At 42.3% G+C, this 12,121-nt stretch overlaps 1 protein-coding gene across 1 annotated transcript in view; it reads right to left on the bottom strand.

Moving 5' to 3' along the window:
• Window positions 1-12,121, bottom strand: part of NCAPG2 (non-SMC condensin II complex subunit G2) — a 103,297-nt gene that overhangs the window by 50,127 nt on the left and 41,049 nt on the right. Inside the window, exons 13-17 of the mRNA XM_021717137.1 lie at window positions 10,127-10,279; window positions 6,450-6,672; window positions 6,115-6,218; window positions 3,727-3,900; window positions 1,083-1,153 (exon numbers count right to left, since the gene is read on the bottom strand). Coding sequence (XP_021572812.1) covers window positions 1,083-1,153; window positions 3,727-3,900; window positions 6,115-6,218; window positions 6,450-6,672; window positions 10,127-10,279 — 725 coding nt within the window. The remainder of the gene's footprint in view (window positions 1-1,082; window positions 1,154-3,726; window positions 3,901-6,114; window positions 6,219-6,449; window positions 6,673-10,126; window positions 10,280-12,121) is intronic.

The raw sequence follows: 12,121 nt of genomic DNA, 5'->3' as shown, positions 1-12,121 counted from the left end.
CGGCTACTTGGAAGGCTGAGGTGGAAGGATTGCCAGAGCCCAGCAGGTCGAGACTGCAGTGGCTGGAAGCGGCCATTGCACTCCAGTCTGGGCAACAGAGTGAGACTCCAACTCAAAAAAAAAAAGAAACATTTTTTGTTTAGCATCACAGCATTCATATTTCTACCATAAACATGAATATAATAATGAACACTATAAAATGCAATATAAAAATGTACTAATACAAAATATTATGTGAGCCACAAAAGCAAGCCACGTATGCATGTTCAAATTTTCCATACGCATATTTTAAAAAAAGAAATAGGTGAAACTAATTTCGTTCTTTCCTTTTTTTTGGGGGGGGGGTTGAAATCTCACTCTGTCACCCAGGCTGGAGTACAGTGGCACACTCACGGCCACCCTAGTATCAACTTGCTAGGCTCCAGTGATCCTTCTGCCTCAGGATTCCAAGTAGCTGGAACCACATACAGCTAATTTTTTTTTTTTATTGTAGAGTCGAAGTCTTGCCAAGTTGCCTGGGCTGATCTCAAACCCATGGGCTTAGGCGATCCACTCGCCTCGGCCTCCCAAAGTGCTGGGATTACAGGCTGAGCCACCAAGCCCGGCCGAAACTAATTTCAATAACAGATCTTATTTAACCCATCTCTCAAAAATATCATCTAATATGGAATCAGTATTTTACATTCTTCTTTTCACACCAAGGCTCCAACTCACTGTGTGTTTTGAGCTTGTGAGAACATAAGCTCAGACGGCCATGGTCCAGGTGCTCAGAATCACATGTGGTCAATGGCAGCAGCCACAGGCCCCAGAGCCTCACCATACCAGGTGTCAAGAATAATCCCACAGACTCTAGAGTGGAGTAACAGTTTTGGTTCCATGCGGCCTCTTCTTTGATTACTTAACCACTCAGAGCCTACTTAAAATCATATCCTGACATTTTCCTTACCACAGGGAGAAGGGTGAAAGGAAGAAGCAGCAATGAGTAAAAGCTAAATGTCATGGTCTGCTGACTGTAAATTAATAATTCAGCACAATGGTTAAGATTCCTGCTTTGCTGTTGTACTGAAAAACAGAGCAAATACCTGAATGGAAGGACAGCAGATGCTGGCACAAAGGACATTAGCATGAATAAAGGGATCTTGCAGCGATTATCCTAAAAGCATAAAAAGGAAAACAAAACAGACAAAGGATATTTAAACACTGAAATTTTGAAAGTCTCTCCACCTAACTTCCTAATAACTTATTTTCAAAGCTGCTCAGTAAGAACTATGTTCAAAGGAAAAACTTAAACCAATCTCATGTTTGAGGGGTAGAAAAAATTACTTCATAAGTATTACAGAAGTTTTATATAACATTTTGCTACTTTGCAAATATTTGTTAAGCATCTGGTACCAGTTTAGATCCTGAGAATACACCATCAAACAGAACAGACAAAAATCTCATGCTGTCATGGAGTTAAGTCTACTTTAAAAAACAATACCAAGCCGGGCTCAGTGGTTCAGCCTGTAATCCCAGCGCTTTGGGAGGCTGAGGTGAATGGATTGCCTGAGCCCGCGTTTCAAGACCCACCTGAGCTACTTGGCGAGACCTCATCTCTACAATAAATCAAAAATTAGTCGGGCGTGGTAGTGCATGCCTGTAGTTCCAGCTACTTGGAAGACTGAGGCAGAAGGATCGCCGGAGCCCAGCAGGTCGAGGCTGCAGTGGCCGGAAGCGTGCCACTGCACTCCAGTCTGGGTGACAGAGTGAGACTCCAACTCAAAAAAAAAAAAAAAACCAACAATACCCAAGGAACAACAACAACAACAACAAAAACTCTATACACTTGGTATCCTGAACATAAATCTCAAGAGAAGGAAGTTATTCAGAGAAAATTTTATAAAATGAATATCTTTAGGAAGACAGTGTATTTTAATAGAAAATGCACAGGCTGTGGAGCTACTGAGTCAAATCTAGATTCAATCAGATCCTAGAGCTCAATGGCTGGTACAGCACAGAGGAAAGGGGTTTAAGCTCTCGGAGGTAAGCTCTCTGTTTTGTCTCAGCAAAACAGACATGGGGCTGTTGGAAGAACAGAGTGAACTGTACCACACCAAACTCAGTACAGTACCTAGAATGTCCTAAGTGCCTAGTAAATTACAGCTATATTATTATTATTATTATTACAACAATAAGGTAAAAGTCTTCCAGCCTCCATCAAAAACACTCAATAAGAAATATTCTTGACTGGAAGAAAAGAAGACTTGGCAGATCCTAAAGGAAAAAGAAATAATTTTCCTGAAAACATATAAGAAACAGGACCAAAATCAAAATTGGATCTTTAATTTGCATCTAGTTACAGTGAACCCACTCTAACTCAGTTCCCAATAAGGGAAGAAAATATTTTTTAATGTTATGAATAGACATAATGATGATCAACTCTGTGCGGGTCTCATCACCTCGTCACTTAGTGGATGACCAGTGTTCCCTGAGTTCCTAACGATGGAGAAGCCTCTTGCCAAAAACTCCTGGAATTCACTGAATCCAAGGCTCTCCATGGGTTTCCAGCGTCCCCAAGGCCACACCTGCCAACTCATTCAGTGTCCTATGTAGGCTTTTGTTCATCTGCTGAGATTTTTAAAAATAATGCTGGTTTTTCGGCTCAGATAATTATTTGAGCTTTTAAATTTATTGAGATGATTACCTTCATGAACAGGTTATGTTTTTATTTTAGGGGCAGAATGAAGCTTAGAGTCTTGACAGTCACAGAAACAGGCTCAGAAAAGCTATGTGGTTCAAAGTTTCATAAATAGGTAGAGAAGATCGAGAGTACCATTTAGGAAGAGAAGGGTAGTTCATAAGACTATGATCTTTCTACATTTAAACCACGCCCTCTTTGTAGTTGGAGATAAATTTGAATTTTTATGTTAGTCTTTTTTTAAAATTTGGTTTTAAAATATGAATTTCCTTCAGAAGTAAATAGTCAAGAAATAAGAAGTCTCCCTTCATCCAAACAGAAATCATACAAGGAGAGACAGGAGTGGTGGGATTGAAGGTAGGATTGGCCAACAAATACAAAATGGCAGTTAAGTTCAAGAGATCTATTGTATACCATGATGACTAGAGTTAATAACATCATGATATATTTTTGAAAATCACTAAAAAGAGCAGATTTTAAGTTTTCTCACCACAAAAAAATGGTATGTGAGGTAATGCTTACATTGATTAGTTTGGCTTAGCCATCCCTCAATGTACACATATTTTAAACATCATGTTGAACACAGTAAGTATATATGATTTTTGTCAATTACAAATAAATAGGTATTTTTTTTTTAGTCACACGCTTGTCTGTTTGCCCCAGCACACAGACACAGCTGAAATACTTCAGAGACACATTTGCTTACTGCACATCCACAGTCACAAAATCCTGTTTCTCAGACCCCTGCAAATCAAACGAGACTCTGAAATTACATCGCCCACCATTAGAGACAGAAGAACTGAGTGCTCATCCGACCGAGATACTGCTTTGCATGCTGAGAACATGAAACAGAGAGAGAGAGACTTGGTCTTGACCCTCAACAAGAGCAAGAATGACTATCATATTGTAACGTAAGCACAGCTCCAACCTCCTCATTTTACAGATGAGAAAACAGATCCAAAAAGTTAAACATGTTAAGTAACTCTTGCTAAATCCTAAAAAAATGTAATCGTAATATATCTTACTTACAAGTACAATTCAATACTTACCTTAAATACTTTCAGATACTCAGGAAGTACAGAGGCAAACTTGTTAATGGTGTAAACCTTGGCCTCTTTATTATTTTCCATACTTTTATGAATACTTTTCCAGAGAATAACAATGATTTCTAGTAAACCTGCCATGGATGCAACATCGTTTACTGACAGTGTATTGTCCAGAACCTAAGGTGCAAATAATTTTATTGTGAAAGAAGCTAATCATAACAACTATGAAAAGACAACAGCACTATCTTTAAAAGCACATATCAGAATTATAGATCTAAAGCAGAAATGTAAAGAATATCAGTCCATTTTCATTACATAATATAATTTTACTTACATATTTTAGAATCTTTGTTAGGAAGATAGTTGTTTCTAAAAGCCCACCCAAGAAATAAATTCTAAATTAATCCTATGTCCTTTAAAGAAACAGTTTATATGAATTACAACTTCTCTAAAAAAGTCAAAATGTACAAAGTATTGTCTCCATCTAGGAACATAACACACTAGTAAAAAACATGCCATTTCTTTCACTGTATTTCTGATTTGTTAAAAGATGTCACTTGGTACCACAAACCTCAATGTGAAAGTGTGAGGGGGACAATACTCAAGGTAATTACTGCTGAAACAGTAGCTAAAACCCAGCCCACCAGGTCCTATCTCCATCCACTCTCCATGAAGCCAGAACATAGCCAAAGAGACTGGAATAATGAATGATCAACTACCACTAAATCATGGGCTTTTGCAGTTTGTTTTAAAATACAAATATCTATTTAAATTTTCCTGAATGTACCCTTGCAGTGTGCAGGGCTCAGCTACCTCAGTGTTTGTTTAAACCACAAATGCATTCTTACAAATTCCTCTTCTATTCACAGTGCAAGCACTGTAAGCCACATGCATGGTGACTGCATACCAAGAGAAACACACTGGTAAGACCTGCTAAAAATCCCTACCATGGAGGCTTATCATATGACTAGAATGTACGATGAGGGAAAAGTCCCAAAGAAACCCAAACTCTTCCAAAACCAAGATAGAGCCAACTGGGCCATCAATGAGGGTGCAATGAGCTCATGGAAACTATAAGCTGCATAGCTGTAGAAAAATGAAGGTGACCCTTACTCTTGCTGCGTGCTTCTATCTTTATGCCTCATCTGATTCCTGTACTTTCTTTGTAAAGTTACTTCTGAACAATGTCAACCCAGCAAAACTGACAGGGACAGAGAACACAGGCTGGGCTGTAGCTTATCAGGGTGTGGCGGGGTTACATGCAGGCTGACAGGAGACCAAGAGACATCCCAGGGCATGAAGAGGGCCTGGTCAAACTTCCCACCACCTCCCTGCATGCGAGACAAAAAGGGATCAAACCAAGAAGCACTCGATGCAAAGACCTCACTGTGTGGCAAACACAGAGCACTACATGTAAGCAAAAGGCGAACTCCTTTTTTTGTGATTTTCTTTTAAAACCCCATTTCTTAATATAGTTGGGCACTGCAAAACGGTCCAAGAATTTTATGGAAACATCCATAAGTATAAAAGTTTGTTATAAGTTTAAGATACTGCTTATAAGTAATAAGTGTGTCTAAGTCTTAAACACTGTTTCCTTCTGATATAATTGGTTATTTGAATTTTGAAGAAATAGCAACTAGAGTCCCTTTGGTAAACTACACTTTCAGAAAGACAAATAAAGCTCATTCCCAGAAATCTAATCCCAAGATGTTTCTAGTAGAATCTCATAGCAGTGGCTATGAGCAACACCACCACCAACCTAACTGCAAAATACAGAAATGCCCAGAATCCAAATCAGCTAAGCAACACCCAGGGTCAGTCGAAATACAGAGACATTTAGGGCAATGAAAATCGGGACAGAGAGTTACCAGTAAGAATTTTTTGGCCAGGTTTTGTGGCTCAGCCTGTCATCCCAGCACTTTGGGAGGCCGAGGCGAGTGGATTGCCTGAGCCCACGGCCTTGAGACCTACCCGGGCAACTTGGTGAAACCTCGTCTCTACAATAAATCAAAAATTAGTCAGGCGTGGTAGTGCACGCCTGTAGTTCCAGCTACTTGGAAGGCTGAGGCGGAAGAATCACTGGAGCCCAGCAGGTCGAGGTTGCGGTGGCCGGGAGCGTGCCATTGCACTCCAGTCTGGGTGACAGAGTAAGACTCCAAATCAAAAAAAAAGAAAAAAAAAGAATTTTTCTTCCATATTAAGTCCTACCTGAACTCCAAAATGAACTACAAAGGATATACAGCAAGTCTTCCAAAAACATTATTTATGATCTTCCAAAACAATATGTTTAAGTAACAATACTAAATAGAAAATTAAAATATTACTGACATAATGGTCCATGGAGTGCTGCCACTGACTTAACATTTGCCTGGCCTGGTCCCACCTACTCACACTGGTGTTCTCCTTCCCTCTTCCATCTTCCTCCTCCTGGTGCTCTCTAGCTGCCCTCTGGATGCAGGCATTTAAGCAATGGCGAATAACATGAATCAGCTTTGCTAAAATGGTCAAGATAATAAAAAATTACTTTAGGTGTTTCTTCTACAAAATTAACTTCTAACGGTACAATTCTAATCTCAAATAGTTGAAAAGATTATGTTAAGGGAAATCATTAAGAAATGTATTACAGCATAAGGCTTATTAAACTGACATACAGTGAATATATATCATGTGTATTACATTTTGGGGGGAAAACATAACAAGAACTGGGGAATGGCGGCACTCAATACCTATGTTGGTACAGGCCGTGTGCTCATGCGCATACTGATAGAACCTCCTGGCGGCGGCGTGGTTCATCTGCAGCAGCGTAACACAGCGCTCGCACCAGACCTCCTCCGGCTGATTCACAGGCAGGAAGGAGTTAAAGATGAGTCTCACCAGGCGCCGACACACAGGTCGGGAATCAGTTTCCAGCCGAACCAGAAGGTGCTCCATGGGACATATATTCCAAAACTGTACAGAAAGCACACATGCAGAAGCAAACAACCAGTTGTTACTGTAATTCTGAAAACAGCTGAAGCAAAATTTCCAGAGCATAACCAAAAAGGGAACTACATTTTACAACCAAGAAAATTCATTTCAAATTGACTAAAGCAGAATCTGTGACTGTTCTGCAGAGAAATTAGAATTCATAAGTCTACATTTTAAAAAGTACCAACAAGCCGGACTCGGTGGCTCAGCCTGTAATCCCGTGCCTTGGGAGGCTGAGGTGAGTGGATTGCCTGAGCGCGTGGGTTCAAGACCCGCCTGGGCAACTTGGTGAGACCTCATCTCTACAATAAATCAAAAAACTAGCCGGGCGTGGTAGCACGCACCTGTAGTTCCAACTACTTGGAAGGCTGAAGTGGAAGGATCGCCAGAGCCCAGCAGGTCGAGGCTGCAGTGGCCGGGAGCGGCCACTGCACTCCAGTCTGGGCAACAGAGTGAGACTCCGACTCAATAAATAAATAAATAAATAAGTAAATAAATAAATAAATAAATAAATAAATAAAAAAAAATAAAAAGTATCAACATATAAGGCGCCCAAGGATGAAGCTGTTGAAGGGTTAGTTATAATTATCTAGCAATATGATTGATATATGTAAACTCTCAAATGATAGCAATAATTATCAACCCAATATTTTTTAAAATTTCTTAAACTACCATAACTTTTGGCCCATTAACGTGAAAAGTGAGTTAAAAAAATTGTGTAAGTTTACAGACACTCCATCTCCAATCTTAGAGTCAGTGACTAAACATCCAGAGCTGCCTAGCCCGGCCCATTCACAGCTGCCTCCGCTCTGTTGCCAGTCTGTGCCAGTCACTGTGGATCCCCATAGCCTGGTCTCACCTCCCACAGCCTATCTCGGATGCTGCAACAGGACAACCTGCACATAGTGTACCTCTTCTCAAAAGCATTCAAAGGTGCCTATAGAAAGTGCCACACATCTGAGTAAGAAACTCAAGACAAGAAAAAAATTACAGAGAAAAATATTAAGAGAAAGAAGGTCAGGTGTTGTGGCACACACCCAGAGTCTCAGTTATCCAGGAGGCTGAGGCAGGAGAATGGCTTGAACCCAGGAGTTTGAGGTTGCAGTGAGCTATGACTGCGCCAGTGCACTCTAGCCTGTGCAAAAAAAAAAAAAAAAAAAAAATACAGACTTGAAGGTGCAACACCAAGCCCTGCCTCAGGCTCCTCACCTGCACAGCTGATGACATCCTTGTCCTTCCATTTTTTCAGTGACTTCACTCCAAGGACCACTCCCTTCTTTCTGGCATTTTTAGTTGGATCCTTCTCATCAGCATTTAAATATTTTCATTTCATTCCAATCCTTAAAACAAAAACTCACACTCCAACTTGAGGACCCCATCTCCTTCTGGCTCCGCTTCCCTTCCCCTAGTCAGCTGACCCATGCCTCTGTGTCCCACCACACTCCACTTCCTGACCCACCGACACTGCAGTCTCCTCACTGAAACAGTTCTTGCCAAGGTCATGATGATCTCGTATTGCAAAGTCAAACGGACATGGCTACGCCCTCAACTTAGACAAAACCTGCAGCATCAGACCCTATCATTTTTTCCTCCTGAAATGCTCCTGGGACACTTTCACTCAGATACTTCTTGGTATTTCTGAAAAAATTATCAGAGTAAAGGCAATAACTAACCCCAAATCCTACACTAGACACTTTTACTCACAATAAGCATTGACCCAGCACCCCAAGCATTCCCAGGAGGATGGAATGGCACGGGTCCTGGCTCAAGGCCCTCAGCCCATTCTGCCAACTGAGGCTCCAAATCTCACTGAAGGAAATCAAGGGTCCAGAGGCTCTTATCTAAGAGTGAGAGATCACATCCTGTTAAGGTTTAAGAAGACAAGAAAGAGAAAAACACCAGGACTCATATTCTGATCACTGAACTACTCCATCTACCTCAACCCATGGCCCCTTCTGCCCATTTCACACACAAAAGCCTTTGGCCACATGTGCCAGTCCAGGCAGGTTATAATTTCTGAGTGTGAAGCATCAAGTTGTAACTCTAAACAACATACTAGTAGGCCAGCAGAGGACAATGCTGACAGCACTAACTTTTCTGGAAATACCAAAGGATGCCAAGCACTCAACCAAGTGCCTGTGTCAGTATTTACCGTAATTTCACAACCACTTTAAAAGTAGATATTAGTATCCCCACTTTCCAGATAAGAAACAGAGGCTAGCCGGGCTCGGTGGCTCAGCCTGTAATCCCGCGCCTTTGGGAGGCTGAGGTGAGTGGATTGCCTGAGTCTGCGGGTTCGAGACCCACCTGGACGGCAAGACCTCATCTCTACAATAAATAAAAAAATCAGCTGGGCATGGTAGCTCATGCCTGTAATTCCGACTACTTGGAAGGCTGAGGTGGAAGGATCGCCGGAGCCCAGCAGGTCGTGGCTACGGTGGCCGGAAGTGGCCACTGCACTCCAGTCTGGGCGACAGAGTGAGACTCCAACTCAAAAAAAAAAAGAAACAGAGGCTTAGAATGATGAAATGTAAGATCATAATGCTTTTTATCTACTCTGCCATGCTCTTTTCAGCATCATGAAAACACACAGATCAGAGCTATGGAGACCATGCACTGATGTCAAAATAGACTCATCGGCCAGGTGAGATGGTGCACACCTGAAATCCCAGCTACTCAGGAGGCTGAGGCAGGTAGAATGCTTGAGCCCAGGAGTTCAAGACCAGCCTGGGCAACAGAAACCCCATCCATTTCATTAAAAAAAGACAACATGTTGAAGGGAGAGTGCTGACATCTCCTGGCCCACGAAGCTCAACCCAGCAGCACAGACCTACCACAGCTAACAAAGGAAACAAAAAGAAAGCTCTCATTCCTCCTGAAGCTCTATGTGGGAGACCCTCAACTGGGCCAGTGTGCCCATTACGAGGTATGCACAGGCTGGGACCGGCAGCCTCACATTGTGTTGCCAGGCCATTCCTACCCATAGCTACCCCATCTAGTCAGCCTGCTTCTCACACTCATGCCATTCTGTAACCTTAACTGTCAAGGAGAATTAGTTTGCATGCCCATCACAAACCTTCCCAGAGACCTCACAACCAACTCTCTGTCTGCTTTGTGTTTATAGAGCTAAGGACTGAGGTGTAACCATTGTTTCCTTCCTCAGCTCTAACACCCAAACTCCCCAGGTCAGTCAGTAAAAACTGATAAAAAATGTAAGGTGGGGTTGCTTACATTAATGCCTTTCAAAAAGAAAACATCGATTGATAGTATCTCTAGAATTTTCAATGAAAAAACAAAATTTGACACAATTGGTCAAATATGCCAACATATTCATATAACAAATTTTTAAATCAGCAGTTTAAAATGTGGAGTTAAAATTGCTTTGTCTTTCTGCTGGAAAAGGAGTCTTAAAATAAGAAAACCCTACTCCTCATACCTTAGCGGCCCGCACAGCCTTGATCTTCAACAGCATGTCCACAAAAGCTACCCTCACTTTCTCCGAATTGTCATGGAGACTGTATCTGAGACCTGGCAAAAGTTGCTCTAACAACGGGTGGCTCAGTTTGTTGTCCAAAATCAACGGCAGACACTGTAACAAAGAGAAAGCAAAACAGTTCAAAATCAGAGTATACCAGTGAAAGGTTCACATAGGAAAATTTCATTTGAGAAAACATTCAGTTCCAGTTTTACTAAAATTACTAGTAAAATATACCTACAGAAAACATTTTCTAAAAGTTTCATATAAAAAGCATAGTTTTAATGAAGTAGACTTTCAAATACGCACAATCAGTCCATTCATTATTTCATTCAAACAAGATTAAAGCAATTATAAAAGAAATTTTCAATGCTTTCTCTAAAGTAAATTTTAGGGGTTTGGAGTTGAAAGAAACACAGAAGGCTGGTAGCATGGTCTCCAGACACCACGTCCATGTACTCTGCATCTCCTGACTCAACACTGCATACAAACCGGAGGGAGCAGAGTCACTGTATTTAACTGAGCACCCTCATGAGTGACCACATGCACCCACACAGGCAGGGGATGCTTTTCCACAGGGCTAGTGCCAGCCTGGGAACTGAACTCCAGAGCTCTCAAGATCTATGGCCTTTTCTTTCCAGTTTTAGGAGAAAGAATACTTTTGTAGGTTCTTATTAAAAAGTATATACAGTATACCAAAAAAGTATAATTTAATACATAATAATTTTTTTTCAATTTCAAGTACTTACAGCTCCTCTTCCAAAGTGCTGTGCCCAACAGGGGTCCAATCTGACTCATCTGCTCCATCTGCATCCTTGGTCTCCCCTTAGCCCCTTTGACCATGCCCTTTCACCAGTCTCCACCCACCCTGGTCAGGCCCACACACACTCTGCAGCTCCCCACTGCTACAACACTGTGTTCTCCTAACTCTCCTTCAACTTCTCTGGCCTTTCCTCTGTAGATTCTTTGCTGACTCCCCTTCTAGCTCAGAGCCCTGCTGTCCATCCTCACAGATGGACCATGTGGCCCTGGGAGACACTTTAGTGTGGCTCTATAGAGGATTTTCTCAGGGGCATGAAAGTACCAGACCAGGAAGTACCAGGTAGGGGGTCAAGAGAGAGAAGAGACTAGCCAGGGAGACACGGCCAGCTGGTGGGAGCAGCAGAAAGAAGTGGCCAAACCTCAGAGAACTCCAGGGAGGCAGAAGGACAAGACTTGGGTGAAAGAGAAAGAAGAAACAAAAGAAGCACTCAGGTAAGCAATTCAACAGATGGCAACACCACTTGAAGGAGATAAAGAGGAGTGAAGGGGGAGAAAAAATAAATAACCCTCTTAAGTGCAGCAGGTTTGGAAAAGACAGCAAGAAGCTGAGTGCTGGAGACAGGGGTAGTTGCTATGATGAGCCACCAAGAACCCTATCAGGAATGAAGCGCCCACCCCCACTGTGCCAGGGCTGTTGGAGTTGCTCCGCTGTCAGCATCCTTGGAAATGGCCTCCTGAAGATGCATCTCCTTCCAGGGCAGCTGGAGAGCAATGGCAGATCAACACAGGGTAGAAGCCCCGTCCCATAGCGCGCAGAGTCTGAAGGGCTCTGCTGGTCGCCCATGGCCTTCATGGGCTGTATCACAGTTTAACCTCTCTTCCCTTCCCTCCCTTCCATGCACTCAGGAGCATGTCCTCATCTGCATGCTATGGATAGTCTCCATCTCAGAGCTACCTGCTGGTCACACAAGCAGAGCTCTCCAGCAGACACTGGTCTGTAAACTGGGACCAACTGCATGCAGAACGGATTCAGAGTCAAGGCTGGAAACCAAATCACTAAAGTGTGTCTATCATAGTCAAGAAGCAGGTGGGTCCCTCAGAGCTCTGCCTTGGTCAGTGTTTAAAGAAGATTCTGCCGGGTTTGGTGGCTCAGCCTGTAATCCCGCGCCTTTGGGAGGCTGAAGTGAGTGGATT

This window comes from Carlito syrichta, unplaced genomic scaffold (assembly GCF_000164805.1).
Source record: "Carlito syrichta isolate Samal-C Ts95f unplaced genomic scaffold, Tarsius_syrichta-2.0.1 Scaffold309314, whole genome shotgun sequence".
NCBI classification, from domain to species: Eukaryota; Metazoa; Chordata; class Mammalia; order Primates; family Tarsiidae; genus Carlito; species Carlito syrichta.
The sequence above is the reverse complement of the archived record's forward strand: the minus strand, read 5'-3'. Positions and strand labels throughout refer to the sequence as shown.